This window comes from Seriola aureovittata, chromosome 6 (assembly GCF_021018895.1).
Source record: "Seriola aureovittata isolate HTS-2021-v1 ecotype China chromosome 6, ASM2101889v1, whole genome shotgun sequence".
Lineage (NCBI taxonomy): Eukaryota > Metazoa > Chordata > Actinopteri > Carangiformes > Carangidae > Seriola > Seriola aureovittata.
In genome coordinates this window covers 27,877,536-27,896,634 of record NC_079369.1, presented here as the reverse complement: position 1 = coordinate 27,896,634, position 19,099 = coordinate 27,877,536, and the positions used below count along the sequence as shown (strand labels likewise).

The 19,099-nt window shown below is 41.0% G+C and overlaps 2 protein-coding genes across 2 annotated transcripts; one reads left to right on the top strand and one right to left on the bottom strand.

Moving 5' to 3' along the window:
• Positions 1-4,676: 4,676 nt before the first annotated feature.
• Positions 4,677-7,131, top strand: LOC130171208 (T-cell acute lymphocytic leukemia protein 1 homolog). Its single transcript, XM_056379090.1, has 3 exons — positions 4,677-5,356; positions 6,150-6,214; positions 6,404-7,131. Exons 1-3 carry the CDS (start codon positions 5,316-5,318, stop codon positions 6,766-6,768), a joined length of 471 nt encoding a protein of 156 aa, XP_056235065.1. The 5' UTR covers positions 4,677-5,315; the 3' UTR covers positions 6,769-7,131.
• Positions 7,132-12,545: 5,414 nt separating this feature from the next.
• fam174c (family with sequence similarity 174 member C) lies at positions 12,546-16,955 on the bottom strand. Its single transcript, XM_056379493.1, has 3 exons — positions 16,488-16,955; positions 15,159-15,281; positions 12,546-14,002 (listed from the first exon to the last, which is right to left on the bottom strand). Exons 1-3 carry the CDS (start codon positions 16,766-16,768, stop codon positions 13,999-14,001), a joined length of 408 nt encoding a protein of 135 aa, XP_056235468.1. The 5' UTR covers positions 16,769-16,955; the 3' UTR covers positions 12,546-13,998.
• Between the last annotated feature and the right edge of the window lie 2,144 nt (positions 16,956-19,099).

Below are 19,099 nucleotides of genomic sequence, written 5' to 3'. Positions count from 1 at the left end.
GTTGAATGTTCTCAGAAAGTGTCAGAACATTGTCATGTTCTTCAAGAACGATTCTGAAGCTGAGGAGAAACTCAGAGAGATTCAACGCCAGCTGCGTATGGGACAAGAGGAGCTGATCGTGTGCTCAGGTGACCAATGGTTTGCTTGGCTGCACATGCTTCACAGACTGCTTCAGCAGTACCGAGCCATGGTGATGGTGCTTGACGAGAGAGGCAAGACAGACTTAATTCTGAAGAAGATTAAGAGAAACTCAAGAACATCATATCTGATCTGGAGCCTCTGAAGGAAGCCGTGTCCAGGATGAAAAATGGATTCGAGACTATTTCTGTCATGTTGCCACTGCTGAACACACTCATGGAAAAACTTGACAAAGACAAACGGAGAAACAATGATGTTGCCCAGATTTTACTCTCAGAAAGGAATTCGATGAAGTCAACACCACCAGCTGGCTTCCAGCACTTTTCTCAATCCAAGATATAAAAAACATCTGACAGACAAAAACAAAAAACAAGTGATGGATAATATAATGAAGCTCACCACAGGTCAAACCTGGTCATACTCGCTCTCTAAAAGTTCAAAGTTGAGAGACGTACTGGACAGATACATGGTCTGTGATACACGGCCTTTGGCTTGGTGGAGGAACAACGGAATGATTCATTTTAGTGAATTAAGCCAGCTGGCTCTGAAGAAACTTGGGGTTGTCTTGACTGCTGCGCCCTTAGAAGGAGCTTTCTCTGGGGCAGGTGATCAGTTCTGAGACCAAAGCAGCTCCATCGAGCCCGAAAACCTCAACATGATCCTATTCCTCAACAGCAGTCTTAGAGACAAACTCACTGCTCTCTTTCAGCTGATAAACACACACACACATATTTTACAAAGACACTTTCCTGGAGGAAATACAAAGTAAAGTAACTTTGAAAATACATAAGATGGTGAAACTAGAGACCACTACCACACAACTGTCTGAATTTCTTACTGAGGAAAACGTTAGATGCTCAGATGAATGCATCGGGTCAAAGGTTTTAAGATTTAATCAATCAAACTCAGTGTCTCAACTCTGACTGATTTGAAACTGTAATCTCTGTTCAAAAGCATCTTCATTTGTACTTATCCACCATCATCCCTGTTCTCCACCGTCATCCCTGTTCTCCACCATCATCCCTGTTCTCCACCGTCATCCCTGTTCTCCACCATCATCCCTGTTCTCCACCATCATCCCTGTTCTCCACCATCAACATCCCTGCTCTCCACCATCATCCCTGCTCTCCACCATCATCCCTGTTCTCCACCATCATCCCTGTTCTCCACCATCAACATCCCTGCTCTCCACCATCAACATCCCTGCTCTCCACCATCATCCCTGCTCTCCACCATCATCCCTGTTCTCCACCATCATCCCTGTTCTCCACCATCAACATCCCTGCTCTCCACCATCAACATCCCTGCTCTCCACCGTCATCCCTGCTCTCCACCATCATCCCTGCTCTCCACCATCATCCCTGTTCTCCACCATCAACATCCCTGTTCTCCACCATCAACATCCCTGCTCTCCACCATCAACATCCCTGCTCTCCACCATCATCCCTGTTCTCCACCATCATCCCTGTTCTCCACCATCAACATCCCTGCTCTCCACCGTCATCCCTGCTCTCCACCATCATCCCTGCTCTCCACCATCAACATCCCTGCTCTCCACCGTCATCCCTGTTCTCCACCATCATCCCTGTTCTCCACCATCATCCCTGCTCTCCACCATCATCTCTGTTCTCCACCATCAACATCCCTGCTCTCCACCATCATCTCTGTTCTCCACCATCAACATCCCTGTTCTCCACCATCAACATCCCTGCTCTCCACCATCATCCCTGCTCTCCACCATCATCCCTGTTCTCCACCATCAACATCCCTGTTCTCCACCATCATCCCTGCTCTCCACCATCATCCCTGTTCTCTACCATCAACATCCCTGTTCTCCACCATCAACATCCCTGCTCGCCACCATCATCCCTGCTCTCCACCGTCATCCCTGCTCTCCACCATCATCCCTGTTCTCCACCGTCATCCCTGTTCTCCACCATCATCCCTGCTCTCCACCGTCATCCCTGTTCTCCACCATCATCCCTGCTCTCCACCATCATCCCTGTGCCAAAGTCCTCAAAGATCACCTGCCTCAATGACTTCAGACTTGTTGCCCTGACATCTGTGGCTATGAAAGTATTTGAGCATAGCATCCTATCATACCTGAAACCTGGCACCTCCTCCTGATGGATCCATATCAATTCACCTCCCAAGCCCACCGGTCTGTTGAGGATGCAGTCACCACAATAATGTGACTTTAATAATCGCTCATTTTTTTTCTGTTAGCATCAGAGGTTGTGATATTCTCCTTTCAAGATCCTGTCATATTTTAATTAGAACTGAAACCAATGATCATTTTCATTAATCTCCCATTTCAAATCTCTCCTCATTTTAATAATCATACATATTAAAATATCTTGTTATATTCAACCAACTGTCCAAACCTACAAAGACATGAAACTACTGTGTCTGACCAGAGAATATTTGACATTTGTGCTTTAAAAATATCTCAAATGATTAATCATCAAAGTAGTTGCTGATCAATTTTCTGTCTTTTGACTAATTGTTGCAGCTCTAGTTTTTATAGGATTTATTTGTTCATTTGTTGTTTCTATTAATGCTAAAAGTTTATTAACGAGCAGTTTAAAAGGTTTCATTTTGTCCACAGTTCCACACAGAGGATGTTACAGTATAGCTGCTGAGATAAAACCTCATCACAGAGATGAATCCACATCTGAGAGGTCAGTGGTGCAGAGACCAGATGCTCTGGTCTACAGTGATGTGGAGAAAGTCATGTGGTCAGATGAGGCGTCCTTCACCATGTTATCCACAAGAGGGCGAAATGATGTTTGGTCTACACCAAGAGAACAGTACAGGTCTGAACTCTCGGCCCCTACAGTCAGGGGGTCCGCTGGCAGTTTGTTTTGTCCGAACCTTACAATTATTATTTATTAAAGTAAAAGCAGAAAATCATCACATTAGAGAAACTGCTCAGTGAAACATTAGGAATCAAAAATTATAATTATGATTTAATTTTCTTCTACAAACTGTAGTGTAGTTTCATATTTTATAAAGATTAAAATGGAGGTGTAAACATTAATATGGTGGAGCATCAAGTAGCACAAAAAGAAAATACTCAATTAAAGTACAAGTAACTTACCTTACTAAAAGTTACCTGAGTAAATGTACTTGTTACTTCTCACCACCGTCCCGGGCTCAGCCTCCTGCACCTGCACAGGAAAACAAACACCAGAAACAGCAGAAAAATGAATCTGATTCAAACGGATTCAGAGAAACAACTGGAGACCGCACACAGACTGAGGGGGTCAACTTTTTCTCTGGGGTGAAAGGGGAACCCAGGACAGTGAAGGAGCTTCAGTGAACTGTTAGTCCTTACAGTATCTGACTTGTTTAAATAAAGCTGTCAAATAAATGGAGTAGAAAGGTCAATAATTCCTCTGAAATGTAGGAGTGGAAAAATAGCATAAAATGGAAAATACTCAAGTAAATTACAAGTACCTCAAAATTGCACCTACAGTTTTTTACGATTGCTTACACACAAAAATCAAAAATATTACACAGATTTTGAAACTCGACACACAAGGAGCAAAATGTCAGCCTAGACCTGCACAACTATACACACATTCTCTGCCTCACACTTTTTGCAAAACACCAAACACACCTCTCTACATTAGACACATCATTCAAAACTGAAAGCCTTTGTGTGTTAGCTGCTAAACACTGCCACTGAAACACCACGCTCAGTTAGCAATAACCTGACCTCAGGATGCACATGTGAAGACACATGCAACCAATCAGATCACAATCAAATCTACAAACAAATCAAAATCTAAATATTAAATCTAAACGTGTGGCTGAGTGTGAAGCTAAATGCTTAGAAAATATGTAAATAATCCTTGTCAGCGCTCCGGACCACGCCACCTTGCAGTAGCCTCAGCCTTAGTGCCACTCTGATACATTAGCTAGTCAGGTTAGCTAACAATAACTTCCTCCAAGAAGTCAAGATTCAAACGATTTACCTTAAAGCTGCACACCTGCCTCAATCTCACCCTCATACTGCGAATCAACTGAGTCCTTTGACTGGTCTCACAGACTGATCCACAGTCAGCGGTGTGGACGGGGATGTGTAATCCACTGCAATGTTAACAAAGATTTAACATTTAATTTAGATTTAGATTTAACATCTAACATTTAGATTTAACATTTAAATTTATAGGCCTGTTTGATATTTAGATTTAGATTTAATATTTAGATTTAACATTTAACTTTTAGACTCAAGATTCATACACATTGTTAACAATGAAATATAACATGATGTTTTACATGAATTTCTGTCTCAAATGAAAAGAAAATGAGCTAAATGTGAGTTTGAGCTAAATATTCAAAATATATCAGAAAAAAATTGTAACCAAATTTTTACATTCGGCACCCCATATTATTCCAGGCACGAATTTGAGAAATATATTGAAATATTTACAATTACAGATAAGAAGGATATATAAATGTTTCAACCACTGAACTGTCGTTTTTACCTCTTTTGCGGGGGGGGGGTCTTCATCAGGGGGGCCAGACCCCCCCAACCCGCTTTATAAATTGAACCCTGGTTAAGAGTCTATAACTTTTTAACCTGTGGGACCCTTTGGCCTCGGTAGAGCTGCTTCAGGTGTGTTCTGGTCTGTACTGGACTCAGTCTTCACACAACCTGAACCAGTCATAGTCTGAAATCTCTTGAGTCTCCTGGTTCTGTCTGTGTAAAGTTTGCAGGACCGTGACGTCACTGCAGCAGCTGTGTCACAGACCTGGTTCAGGCCTGAGACAGGTCTTGGATGAACCTCCGTGTCTTGAGTTTCCTGTCAGAGACCAGACCAGGTCTCTGAGCTCCGGGAGCTCCGGGTCGTGACGGAGGAGGAGGAGACGCCGGAAAACACGACTCCCACTGCGGGAGGGAGGGGGAGGGGCGGCTCCTGGGCCCTGCAGGTCCCTGGGGTGCTTCTTCCTGGGACCCCCGGTCTGTCTGGGCTTAATGGCACTGCCGTTATTAATAGGGTTTCCATGGGAACGACGCGTCACGACACACAGAGGGGGGACGCAGGTCGGTATAAAAGAGGCGGCGGGACACAGCGGAGGAGAACTCTGAAGCTACGGACACCCGCGCGGAACTCTCCGGACCCCCGTCTGTCTGCTGCCCGGAAAACCCGCTGCTACCCGCACGAGATATGCTTAACGAGGCTGCACGTCACCTAGACAACTTCAACAGGTGAGAAAAACATTGTGAACCGTTCAGCAGTGTTAGACCAGCTGAGCTTCATCTTGTTTATCTCATTTTAGATGAAGAACACGTGCTGTAATAAGAGAGCTGTAAACACCTGGATGAGTCAGAGCAACATGCTGCTCCTCACCTGTAAACACCTGCACATTCATATAATAATAACTTTATTTGTATAGCACATTTCCTACATGATTGCAGCTCCAAGTTCTTCGAAGAAGAAAAATCTAAATACAAAAAATAGGTAGATAATAAATAAAAGGGCAATAAAACAATAGAAAAAACTGTTTAAAAACATAAAAAGAGACAAAAAGAATAAAAGTAATAAAACATTAATGAAGTAAAAGCAAAGTATAGTTAAAGAAAAGCAAGATCATAAAAATAGGTTTCTTAAAACTATCCACAGTAGTTGCTTGTCTGATTTGTGGTGGTTACTGTGTAGAATAATGAAGCTGTTCAGTCAGGATCAATATCAAAAGATAAAAGTGTTTTCGAAAGTATTGATGGTATCGTCATGAAATCAAATTATGGAATCAGTTTAGATGCTAGACTGAAGAAATGTGATCAGATCACTGTGTGACGAGGAGGACGTTCATGTACACACTATGATGCTGCCCAGGAGGACACAGTAAAGTCCGCTCTCCGTGTGGTTCCGGATGCCACACCACACCGTGTCAACATCAAGCCTGGTTCTGTTCGCTTCTCTGTTCCTAAGAGAACATATGCTAACTAGTCTGTCTGTCTGTCTGTCTGTCTGTCTCTCTGTCTCTCTGTCTCCCTGCAGTGATCCAGATCAACTCATCAGAATGACTCAGAGAACAACTCCGTATCAGATCAGCCTCAGTGACGGTACAACACTTTATATATATATTTTTTTTTTAAATCAGGAGACATAAAACATATAAACATCAAGTTCGGGCAGTAGAGTAATTGATTAATAAATTGGTATATGTATATTTTTTTAATGGTTGATGACAGCAGGACTCAGTGCTGACCCCCCCCCCCCCCCCCCCCCCCCCCTCCCCCTCCTCTCCTCAGGTCGCGGTCCCCGGGTCGTACGGCGGATCTTCACCAACAGTCGGGAGCGTTGGCGGCAGCAGAACGTTAACGGAGCATTCGCTGAGCTGCGGCGGCTCATCCCCACCCACCCCCCCGACAGGAAGCTCAGTAAGAACGAGATTCTGCGCCTCGCCCTCAGGTACATCAACTTCCTGGACCGAATGCTGACGGACCAGGACCTCAGGGGGGTCCCACGGGTCCGAGCGGACAGCGTGGAGGAGGGGTCACCAAACTCCAGCTGTGACAGTTGGGTGGAGGGAGATTCGGACGGTCTGACAGAGGACCAGGACTGTGGAGGTCTGGGTCACCTGCAGTACTTCCACCTGGCGAACAGCTACAGCTGATCAGATCCAGCAGAAACCAGGATGTAGAGTCAGACTGATCCTCCATGTTGACTCCAGAGGAGTCGAATCACCACGACCTGTGGTCCTTTAAACACACCTCACTGTCTGACCCGAGGCTGAAGAGTCTGTGTGATATTCACATTATTATCCTTATTAATGATTGATTATTGATTGATTAGACATTTTTAATTGTGTCTCTGTGTTCAGTTAGAAACAGATGACTCTGTAACACTTAGTTCCTTTAATGTTAAAGGAACCTTGATTTTATTGTTTAAAATCTTTGTTGTTTGATGTTTGTTGTGATGTTGAGTAGAAATGTTGATTATTTTTATCTGTAAGAAAAGGGATGAATAAAAAGCCAAATAATTCTACACCAACTGATGCTGCAGTGATTTATTTGTTACATGTGTTTGTTTAAAGATGATATTATTCAAATATAAAGTTTTAATGACTTTGGTCTAGATTTATTTGACTAAATTTAGCAGCTTCATCAGGAACTGTTTCATTCAGAGTCCACTGATCTTCTGTGTTCACATTAATCACTTGATGACGCGTTCAAGTGATTCTCGTCAACATGTTAACTCATCTGTTCTGTATTGATCCGATACACTGGATCAATATCTGCACAGATGCTGATCCAGATGTAACTGATCCATATTTCCTGCTGATGCTACACCTGCATGTTTCATTAGAAACAGTAAAAACAAACATAATAAAATAGAAGACAAATATTTAAAATGCTTAATAAAAACATAAACATTATGAATATAATTTAAAAAATCAGGATAGTCTGCTGATCCACAGATGTGCTTTTATTGTGGTAATTATTTAATGTGAACTTCACTAACTGGAACACAGAGATGAACAGCTGAGATACTCGTAGTGCTTCATCATCATCATCATTATCATCATCAGCGAGTGTGAGTGACTCAGTGATGATGAAGCATGTTCATCCTCCTCTTCGTCCTGTGTGAGAGACAGCAGGATGTTTTCCCACAGTGTGGTCTGTCAGGATCACAGGTATCACACATGATGATGATTGGGGGGTTATGAGGTCGGGGGGGGGGGGGTAGCCCGTGACAGTAATAAGCCAATGATGAGTGGGTGTGGAGCTGATGACTGATAAACATCTGGGCCAATCAGGCGGCCCCCAGAGAGACAACAACAGTAACAGGTCCCAGAGGAGAGAGGGGGCGGGATTCAATTAGAGAGAGCTGAGTTTGAGTGTGTGTGAGATGCAGCTTCATCCTCAGTTCCCACCTCTGTCTCTTTCACACTCACAGCTGGTTTATCTGATCTTGGGTCAGTATCACAGTAACCTCATCTCTCCTACAGGATCCTGACACGGACAAAAGAGTTTACAATAAAGTGACAAAGACAAATAGATATCTTTGTAATCAGTAGAATCATTTTGCTGTTGCAGATTTTCCATGTGTCACAAACAGAGTTTCTCACTAATCAATTGATCATGACGATTGAAGCTGCATCTTAACGACATAAAGCAGCTCAGAACAACATGAGGACACCGATCATCACAGCAGTGCTTCATTGGTTTTGTTGCTATGTGGAAAATAGTGGCACATGGACCAAATCTCGCCTTTTAATAACAATAAAAAACGTTTTTTTCTTTCATAGTTTACGTCAAAACTTTTACACAATTTGTCATAAATATCTAAGTTGATACAACAGTATGTAAATCCAAATGAATTTGACCTCATAATAAATTGCCCTTTTGATGCAGGGTCAATTTTAACTAGTGATTTTATGAGTGTAAAATTCAATTGAGTTTTAATATGAGGTGCTGTAACATTAATGAATAACATGAGCCTAAAACAACACATCTGATAAATGACTCTTCTTCTCAGAAATAAAGTCCAAACAGACCAAACACTGATGTCACACGAACCTTTGTTCAGAGATTACACTGTAAAAATCTCCTCTAATAACAGTTCATTAAAGGCACCTCTGACCTCATAAAGCATCATGTGGTGCAGGTTAACACAGTTCATTCAGTGGAGCTGGATACAGCTGCAGCTGTATGACAGTGATTCAGTGATGGGATCAGTAGAAGACCACTTTATCTTCAGGGTGTCAAAAGTATCTTGGTCACAAACATGTAAGGTGAAAATCTTCATCCTCATCGTCGTATTACACTGCTCTGAGTGTGAACACAACAGGCAGCAGACTGGGAGAACATAAGCAACAAACGTACAGGGAACAGGCCTGACTCTGTCCTGAGCTCTCAGTCACATGACCTCGTTGTTACAGCAGAGAGTCGACATGTTGTGAACCGCTGTTCAGTCTGATGGAGGAGGAGTCTGTAAAGTTCATAGGTCATTATTCAGATGTGTGTTTGTTGTTGTTCACCGGAAACAAACATACAAATGTCTTTAAAACAAGTGTGGTGAGTTCGTGTCAGTAGGAAATCTGACAATTCAACCACAGAGCCATGATCAGATAAACCAGCTGTGAGTGTGAAAGAGACAGAGGTGGGAACTGAGGATGAAGCTGCATCTCACACACACTCAAACTCAGCTCTCTGTAATTGAATCACGCCCCCTCTCTCCTCTGGGACCTGTTACTGTTGTTGTCTCTCTCGGGGCCGCCTGATTGGCTCAGATGTTTATCAGTCATCAGCTCCACACCCACTCATCACTGGCTTATTACTGTGACAGGCCACACCCCCCTCTGACCTCATAACCCCCCAATCAGCATCATGTGTGATACCTGTGATCCTGACAGACAATACTGTGGGAAAACACCCTGCTGTCTCTCACACAGGACGAAGAGGAGGATGAACATGCTTCATCATCAGGTGTTGGTGTTGATGGTATGGAATCCGCCAAGAGTCATATCACAGAAAAAAACATCTGTAGCAACAGATCAATAAGAAAAGTTAACAAATCAATATTTCAGATGATCAACATCATAAATATTTGTCATGTGTTGTTGTTGATGATGATGATGATGATGATGAAGCACCTGGAGTATCTCAGCTGTCTGTCTCTGTGTTCCACAGTAAGTGAAGTTCATATCAAATAATTACCACAATAAAAGCACATTTGTGGATCAGCAGCTGTTTTCATTACCCTGATCTTCAGAATAAAAGCATCAAGTCATTTGTTATTTTTTCAAAATACATTTTAAATGGTCAGAGAAGATTATCCTAATTACATTTATAGATTATTCTATATCATATATTATTGTATATTATTATTATAATATATTCATTACATTCTTATTTTTAGTAAATACAGTTTTGTTTTTATTAATTTTTTATTTTAATTTCTTTGATCGCACAACACTGGAATTTGATTTATCATTTATCATGAAATCTAATGATTTTTAATCTAATTTGTTGATTTTCACTGTAAGTTAGCCCAGATTTGCACCACTATAAGCACAATGTCAGCCTCACACTTTTTGCAAAACAATACACACAGTGATTTGCAAAACACTAAACACACTTGTATACATGAGACACAGAAGTATATCATGATGTCACTTCCTTGCAATTCCAAAGCACTGACTGTCAAATTACCACACCTGTGAGCCAATTAGTTAAACACAGCCATCAGGTGCGCAAACACATGATTGCTTGATTGTAGACACACCAATCAGGTTTAAGCACTATAAACATGCAGCACGTGAGTTCACCTGTCTTCAACCAAAATGGAAGGCGTCAGAAGAAGAAGAGTGAGGGTGAGAGGGGGAATCCACGGCGGAGGAGAAAGAGGTAGAGGTAGAGGTAGAGGTAGAGGAAGAGGAAGAGGGAGAGGCGGAGGCCGTGCCAGAGGTAGAGGCCGAGGTGGAGGTAGAGGAACGTAACCTTTTTACATGTAAATTTACTCTGTACTAGATCCATGCTGAACGACACAATCTTGTCTTTCACTGTATTTCAGAGAGTTTTACAGATGGATGCTGAGGGAATCCTGCATGAGTTCATATACATAGATGAGGCAGGGTTTAACCTCACAAAAGCAAGAAGGAGAGGCAGAAATATCATTGGCCACAGGGCTATGATCAGTGTCCCAGGGCAACGTGGGGGTAACATCACCCTTTGCGCTGCCATTACACAGAATGGGGTCCTCCTCCGTCATGCCAATATGGGCCCTTACAACACACCTCACATTCCCACAGTGTTGGACCGATTGCACAACATCGTCACAGCAGTAAACCAAATGCACCAGATGCAACACAGCGTCATCTGGGACAATGTGTCATTCCACCGCTCTGCTCTGGTCCACAACTGGTTTCAACACCACCCACAGTTTACAGTACTCTACCTTCCACCATACTCTCTGTTTCTAAACCCAGTGGAAGAGTTTTTCTCTGCATGGTGGTGGAGGGTTGACGATCTCCGGCCCCAGGCTCAGGTACCCCTCATTCAGACCATGGAGGAGGCCTGTGACCTAATCGACGCCGCAGCTGTGCAAGGATGGATTCGACATTCAAGGTGGTTCTTCCCACGTTGTCTTGCCAGTGAGGATATCGCCTGTGATGGTGATGAAATTCTCTGGCCAGATCCAGCTAGGTGAAGAGATAATATCTAGTATTTTCTGTACTTTATTTTCAGTTTTTTTTTTTTTTTTTTTTTTAACTGTAATTGTAACCTGTGCTGGACACAGTATTTTCTGTTTGTCTGATATTTGCTGAGCTGACAGTGTTAAACACACGACTGTAGTAGCATGAAAACTGGGACATGTGTTGTTGTGATTCTCCATGTTGACTGATTTGTGTATGTGTAGAGAAATAAATGAAATTTTCATCAGTCTGCAGCATTGGTCTTGTAAAGTGTTTGGTGAATTTATTGTATATTTGCACTTTCCCTGTACTTCACTTACAGTGCTCTAATCACTGAGAAGTATAATTTGCTAAAAGCACAGCAGTGTGTAACTGGTTCAAACAGAATTAAGTCATATGAAATGTGTGTGTTTATGGTAACAAAATATTGTTTTTATAAATTAGTGTATAGTTTTTACAAGAGTGTTTCATTTTGCAAAGGATCTGAAGTGTTGTGCTAATTGTGTGTAGTGTTTTGAAAAACTGGGTCCTGTTTTCCAAATCATGCCTGAGCAATCGAAAAAAAACTGTAAGCTCTTTGCGTTTCCTTGTTGTTGAACGGTTCAGCTGTTAAACAGTACAACAGTGACATCTGCTGGTCACACGCGGATACTACACCTGTGTTGAAATAGAGAGCTGGTGATGAAACAGTGAGTCAGGAAAAAGTATTTTTATTCTTCAAAAACACATTCAATCAACGGCTCTGAGGGTGATTCAGATTTCACCTGTCTGATCTGATATACATCTGAAATATGTCTGTAGCTAAAAAGTGTGAAGTTTTACAGGATCTCAACTTTCCCTCCATTCATTTTCGGCAGAAAGTTTTTGTGCTGAATCAGCATCAACAGTAGACGGTCATCTCCAGACTTTGAAGATAAGTGAACTCTGTCCTGCTGGTGGCGCTGCAGGAGAGACCACATTGAAACCAACATCATGATAAATCACCACAGCCCTTCAGAGTAAAAGCCTATTTTAGCTACTGGTTTGGTTATTCTGTCTGTTTCAATATTAACTTCTTTAAAGAGATGAAGGTTTGATATTCATAACCGTTATAAATGTTTCAATGAAGCAGCAGAGTTCAGTGCTCTTATTTTGTAAAGCACTTTGTATTATATTGTTTGGCAGAAAAGTGCTATACAAAAAAAGCCTGATTGATTGATTGATTGTCACTGAGTTGCTGCTTCACTGTAAAAAAACATCACCGTCACACTGGATAGAGAAAATAATGTGGCTGAACTTTTATTTTAATGAAACACATTTTCAAATGATTTCAAAGAAGTTTTGTGGAAGGTGGAAAGTTTGGAACGAATGAGGGAAATGATGATGATATGTGAATGTGATCAGAGTCTGTCTGGCAGCGCACAGCAGCTCAGTATGAAAAATAGTACTGATGTTTACATGTAAGAAAACAAGTCAACAACAGCTGAGACATAAAGTTTCTTTGTTTTAAACTGAACCAAAAGTTGTTTTGAAATTATGAGGAATGATGAAACAAACACCTGAACATGGGGTGGGGGGGTGGGTGGGGGGGGTGTTACTGAGTTGCATTACAGACAAACTAAAGGAAAACTACAGTTGATTTCAAACTGGTGTATTTCATCTACATGTGGCTCCACCTCTGCTGCAGAGACTCAGGAACGTGTCGACGTTCATGGTCCTGGATCACAGAGTCCACCTGGTTCAGGTGAGTCACCCTCACAGGTGACAGCTGCTGATCGTAGCGACTCCACTAAGAGACATTCAGATGATAAAACACTGGATGGTTGTTTAATGATGATGTGTTTATTCTGATTTCTATGAGATACTGTCTGAGTCTCTGAGTAATGAAGAACTCGGCTGTCGAAAAGATGCGTCTGTGAACGCAGCTCTGGGGTCCTGGTCTGTTAGAGTCTGTGGTGTGTTCAGGGCCCTGCAGGCTGGACTTGGTTAAACGTAGGACTGAGTAATTAAAATAATGGGACAAAGTCAGCCTCAGATTACAGTAAATGTTATTTAGTGCGAGTCCTCGTTCTCTGCTTCTCTACACCAGAGGTGGAAAGCGTGATGTTAGCTCCGCCCACACGGGAAATCAATCATCATTTTCTTTTAACAGCAGATTTCAGCTTGAACAGACCAGTCACATCAGAGTCTTTTAACAGCACGCAGGTCAGATCTGTGCAGCGTGGAGGGTCAGAGTCCATCAGGAGGGAAAATCCTGATCAATCACAGGCCTTCCGATCAATCACTGCTGCTGTCTGATCAATAACTGCTGCTGTCTGATCAGTTCTATCAGCTGGTCTGGAGTCAGTTTACAGTAGTTAAAGCACAAAGTGAAAAACAAGACAAATGAAACTCTTAGAAAAAGAAATAATAATAATAATTATAAACAGAGGAGGGAAATTTGGCGTCAGAGAACATCCTGCTTCTCCATGGCAACAACTTCACCACACTGATGACATCTTCCAACACTTTAAAAAAATATCTATTATCCTGCTCAGCCTCTGGAGCAGCTCAAGCTTTGGCATTTGTATGCAACAGTAATAACAACAATAATAATAATAATAATTATATTTGGTCCATTTTTCTTCCTCCAGCAGTCACCGGTCAGTCCTCTCTCTCCCAATCCAAAATCAATTTCACCTGCAGCCTCCTTATCGATACTTTCCACTCGTCTGATCCAAGCTGGACTCATCTGAACAGAGACACAGATAACTGTGATCAGAACAATCAGCAGATCAATAACTTGATCTGTTTCAACAAGTCAACAAAGTTAACGAACTGAATCAATAATCAGGTTCAGAAACATCAACCTGCAGAGACAAACCCTCAGTCAGTGTTTTTAACAGAGGCTGTCCGTGGTGCATTCAAGGACACTCCGCATTCAGCAAAACAAAAAACAAACAAAAAAAACAACCAAATAATGTTTATCCTTTCACAAAAAACAGTGTTTGTCTCTACTGCTGCTCTGTGTGAAATGTGCTCTACACATAAAGATGATGCTGATGATGCTGATGATTATGATGATGATTGTTAACAGTCTGATTTCTGACAACAGATTTGATGAAGTTTATGATATTTCTGAACAGACATTAAACCAAACTCCATTCAAAAATCTGCGTTTTCATGCTTCTCTGCAAATGTAAACACTGAAATTTAAATCATGAGTTTTCCTCGAATGCACCACAGAGACCGTTTTTAACCTTCATTAACACCAGACGTGATGATAAAGTAACAGTACAGAATGTGCATGTCTCATTTCAGAGATGAAAATAAAAAGATGGTTCATCGATCAGTTATAGGGCAACAATTTTGAGAATCAATGAATTGCTAAAGATGTAAAAATTCTCAGGCGTGTCTGCTTTTCTGTGTTTTCTGTCACAGCAACTGAGTCGCTTTGTGTTTGGGACAAACATCTGAAAACGTCACTTTGGACAGTGGGATCTTCATTATTTAATATTTATTAATATTTAATTTATAAAACAAAAACGTTAAGTGAGAAAATAATCAGTGATCAATCAGCTCTGGTTAAAGTTGAGTTCAGGATGTCGTCTTTCCCACCCAGCCCCCACTATAAGAAAAATAAAAGTTATCATAACAAAGATGGAGCTGGAAGTGTGAACTTCAATTTCAAAATAAAGCAGATATATAAGCTTCAAAATAAGAGTAACTCCATTATGAGTCACATAAAACACAGAAAAATATCAAACTATCAAATATCAAACTGTTTGTTTATGTTGTGTTCATGTAAAAAACTGAATGTTATTACTGTCATCAGTTTTCTTTTATTTTCAAATATCTCTGCTGCTGCTGTTGTTGTGTTTTGGTTTTGTTGTGTGTTGACCTCTGACCTGCGGAGGCTGCGAGCTTCATACAGAGTGTCGTCTTCGTCACTGTCCACCGCATCCATCTCCACAGAGTCGTCGTAGTCGGACAGCAGGCCGTACTTCTTCTTGTGGGTGGGTTTTTTCAGCCTGAGCATCAGACAATCATTATTTAGAGAAAGATACAGTTTTCACCAGAAACTATTATTAACAGTTTTTGGATGAACATTAGTCTTAATGCTGCACACTGAATTGAGGAGTGGCCACTAAAAATTTACAAAAGGGCATAAATTGCCTTTTCATAGCACATATACATCTGCTGATACCGAAGGAACTCTTAAATTGCTAAATTTATGAATGAAGTTTGGCTTCACATCAATTCAAATATAATTATTACATGATATTTTTGCATTAATTTACCAGCTATACTAATACACTTTAGTAGTTCTGGACCTCTGCATCCATGTTGTGCTAAAAAGTAATATTACCTTTATATCAGTTTACATCCTGCCAAACCAGTGTATGTGGGCAGACAGTAAACCAAAATCCATTTAAAAATCCACTGGTTTAATGTTTCCCTGCTTCTCAACAGTTGTACAAACATTGTAAAGTGTGTGTCACGTGCTTTTGTACAGCTGGAGGAGCCACTCATCAGTTCACGTAGTAGTAGTATCTGATCTGGCAATACTTATAAGAATTTTCACATTTTGCAGAAGAAAAATAGATATGTATCATTGTAAAATGAAATAGGCACTAATTGAGAAACTTGTGGAGCGATTAAACCATATTGGTGGGAGAGGTGATAGTTAGTAGGTGAACCATCTTTGGTGTATGAGATGTACGCTGAGATGAAGAGCAGCCACTAAAAGTTAATAAAAGGGCATAAATCCCCTTTTACATTATCTATACCTCTGCTGATACTAGAGGAAGTATTAAATGGCTACATTTATGAATTAGGTCTGGCGTGACGTCAATGAAACATTCATTATTTTAAGATTAATCTAATAATCTATCAGCTATACAAATATAATTCAATTGTTTTGTACCCGCCTAATCCATGCTGTAACAAAATGTAATATTACCATTATAACAGTTTACATCCTGGCAAACCAGTATATGTGGACAGACAGTAAACCAAACTCCGTTTAGAAATCTAGTAGTTTAATGTTTCATCGCTTCTAAGTAGTTGTACACACTTTTTATAATGTGAATAAAGTATTTTTGTAAATCTGGAGGAGCAACTCTTTAGTTCAGCGTGTATCTGATGTGAGATTATATGTAAAATTTGCCCATTTTGGATAAAATATATGACTGCGTAGCGTCTGTTCTCATTAAAGTAATTACAGCAGTTCTCACCGCACAGCTCGGATGAGGAAATAGAAGACTCCGATCATGGTGATGCCGATGAGGACGTACAGGGCCCTCTGAATCATCGAGCTGTCCACGTTAAGGCCGGGGAACGCCGCATCGTTGCTTTTACCGCCACTGTGTGTGGAGTTCACCCCGCTGGAGTTCGTCAAAGCCGGTCTGGGCGCCGTGGTGGTGCCGGTGGCGGCTTTGGTCGCATCCTCTGCCGCGGACACGAACACCCAAAAGATCGGTAAAAGAACCACCGAGAGAAGTCTACAGAAAGTCATTTTACACCCAGAAACAGTCGATAGAGAAGAAAAGAAAACAAAAAAAGCGAGAGGGCTGGAGTTTTAACCGGTACTGGAGAGGAACCGGGGTTTTCCACATACACGTCGCGTTGGCTAAAACTCTGCCTCCGGTTTATTTACACAAAGTAAAACCCAACTAGGAAGTTCTCATCCACCTACTGCTGACGTTCGGGACACACATGGGACACATTTACCCTCAGTTTGAGGCGTAAGGCTGCGGCCACCTGCCGACCAATCACAGTGAACACAGACACCTGCAAGGCCGTACAGAGGGATGAAATACACAGGAAAATCCAGAATAATGTAAATCCAGTGAATCACTGGTGAAACAAAATGAAAAAAAGAAAAATAAGAAAATAAGACACGAGTCACATTTTACAAAGTACGTAGAACTGCGGAGAGGCAGAGAAACATTTCACTCATGGATTTTTTAATGTAGTTTGATCGGTCCACATACAAGGGCTTAGCAGGATATTAAAACATGATTATATCAGTATATCTGAATTATTGGATTAATCCAGAAATAATGATAGATTAATTGACTTCACTCCAGAGTTCATTCATAAATCTAGCAATTTCAAAGTCCCTCCAGTACCAGCAGGAGTATATATGCTGCAAAATATTATTGATTATTTTTGTCCAAAATTATAAATTTATTTCATATGTTATCTTTTATTATTACGAAAATAAGACACGAGTCACATTTTCCAAAGGACCAACTGCTGAGAGGCAGAGAAACATTAAACTCATGGATGTTTGAATGTAGTTTGGTCTGTCCACATACAAGGGCTCAGCAGGATATGGGGAATTAAGAATATATGATTATATAAATTTATCTAATCAATTATTGGATTAATTCAGACATAATGACAATGATAGATTAATTGACATTACACTAGACATTCATTTAAAAATCTAACAACTTAAAAGTTCAGCACATCTCATACACCAAACTGTATTTATTTTGAAATGGTTCACCTAGTAACCCCCGCCACTCTCTCTCAACAATACATATAGTTTCTGTACTGTAATCAACAGCACAGCTGTCTCACATGGGCAGTGAATGAACACCTACTAATATAAGAGTAATTGTTAAATCAGCATATTTTTGAATGGAGTTTGGTGTGACATCTGTCCCCATCTGTATTACAGGGGAATACCATTTAGTGTTTGTCACAACTTGGCTGAGGGCATATAGGACACCAGCACAAAGATAAACTGTTATTATATTTATTTAAAGTGTTTTAATTAAAATGAATTAACATCACACCAAACTTCATTCATAAATCCAGCAGTTTAATGTTTCCTCAGCAGTATACAGTATACTGTAAAATGTGATTCATATACTTTTGTTAAGTTTTCGGAAACAGTTAATAATTACTTCATTCAGCCTGCATCATTCCCACATGAGATGAGACTTTATTGATTCTAGGGGAAAATTGATAAAAGAAGCTTCATCATCTCACCACCTGATTTTATCTCTGGGCGTGTGGCTTGAGCTTTGAATCACAATTTAGACCTTCATGTTGAGAAATCAAATTAAGAGAAAACATAACAGAACAGTCAGAAATCTGAGACTGCTGCCTCGGCACAAGCTGAAGCTGCTGCCTTGAATTGGTAGCGTAGGCAGTGACAGAAGTTTGAATGTGAGTCACATTGTGTAGGTGAGTTGAAGGACACAGTGAGACTGCGCTGCTCTGAGCCAGACTCTGATCTTTCCTCTTCTGATCACACAATCTTGGTTGATCTCTGTGGTTCTGTTTCTCCTCCTGTTCGTCCTCATGGTTTAAGTCTCAGCATGCAGGTTTAATCCTGGTTGTGTTTCAGCAGCTGTTTACCTGCCTGAAGCTTTTTAACTGATGAGCACACACATCTGGACAGCTAACCACTAAACCCATCCTTACCTGATCCTCACCTGTCCATCCAGATCACAGATTCACTGCTGTCTGGGTCAGTTTCATATATTGTTATATATTCATATGACTAAAAACCACTGTTTTTCATCCAGACATATGTGGTCACTTCAAACAGTCGACTCTGCTATAGATTTAAAGTGAATGAGCATGTGGTCACCTGTCAGTTTACTGTGAGCAGAGCTTTTGTCCACAGGGGGCGCTGTGGTGTCACCACTGCAGCTCGTTATGGTCTGTGTGAGGGACAGTCAGTCTCTGCAGCCAGCTCATAGAGGACATTTAAGCTGCGTGTGATCAAATATTATAAAAATATTTCTATGCATATTCTACTAATTCTTTTATCAGATATTTACTATTATTTTAGGATAGCTATTTTATCACCTTTTAAAATAATATT

Excerpts from the sequence above, each read along its gene's own strand:
- LOC130171208 (XM_056379090.1), top strand. The coding sequence starts at position 5,316 with ATGCTTAACGAGGCTGCACGTCACCTAGACAACTTCAACAG. Across the intron at positions 5,357-6,149 it reads CACCTAGACAACTTCAACAG|TGATCCAGATCAACTCATCA; the intron begins GTGAGAAAAACA and ends GTCTCCCTGCAG. Across the intron at positions 6,215-6,403 it reads TCAGATCAGCCTCAGTGACG|GTCGCGGTCCCCGGGTCGTA; the intron begins GTACAACACTTT and ends TCCTCTCCTCAG.
- fam174c (XM_056379493.1), bottom strand. The coding sequence starts at position 16,768 with ATGACTTTCTGTAGACTTCTCTCGGTGGTTCTTTTACCGATCTTTTGG. Across the intron at positions 15,282-16,487 it reads TTCCTCATCCGAGCTGTGCG|GCTGAAAAAACCCACCCACA; the intron begins GTGAGAACTGCT and ends TCTGATGCTCAG.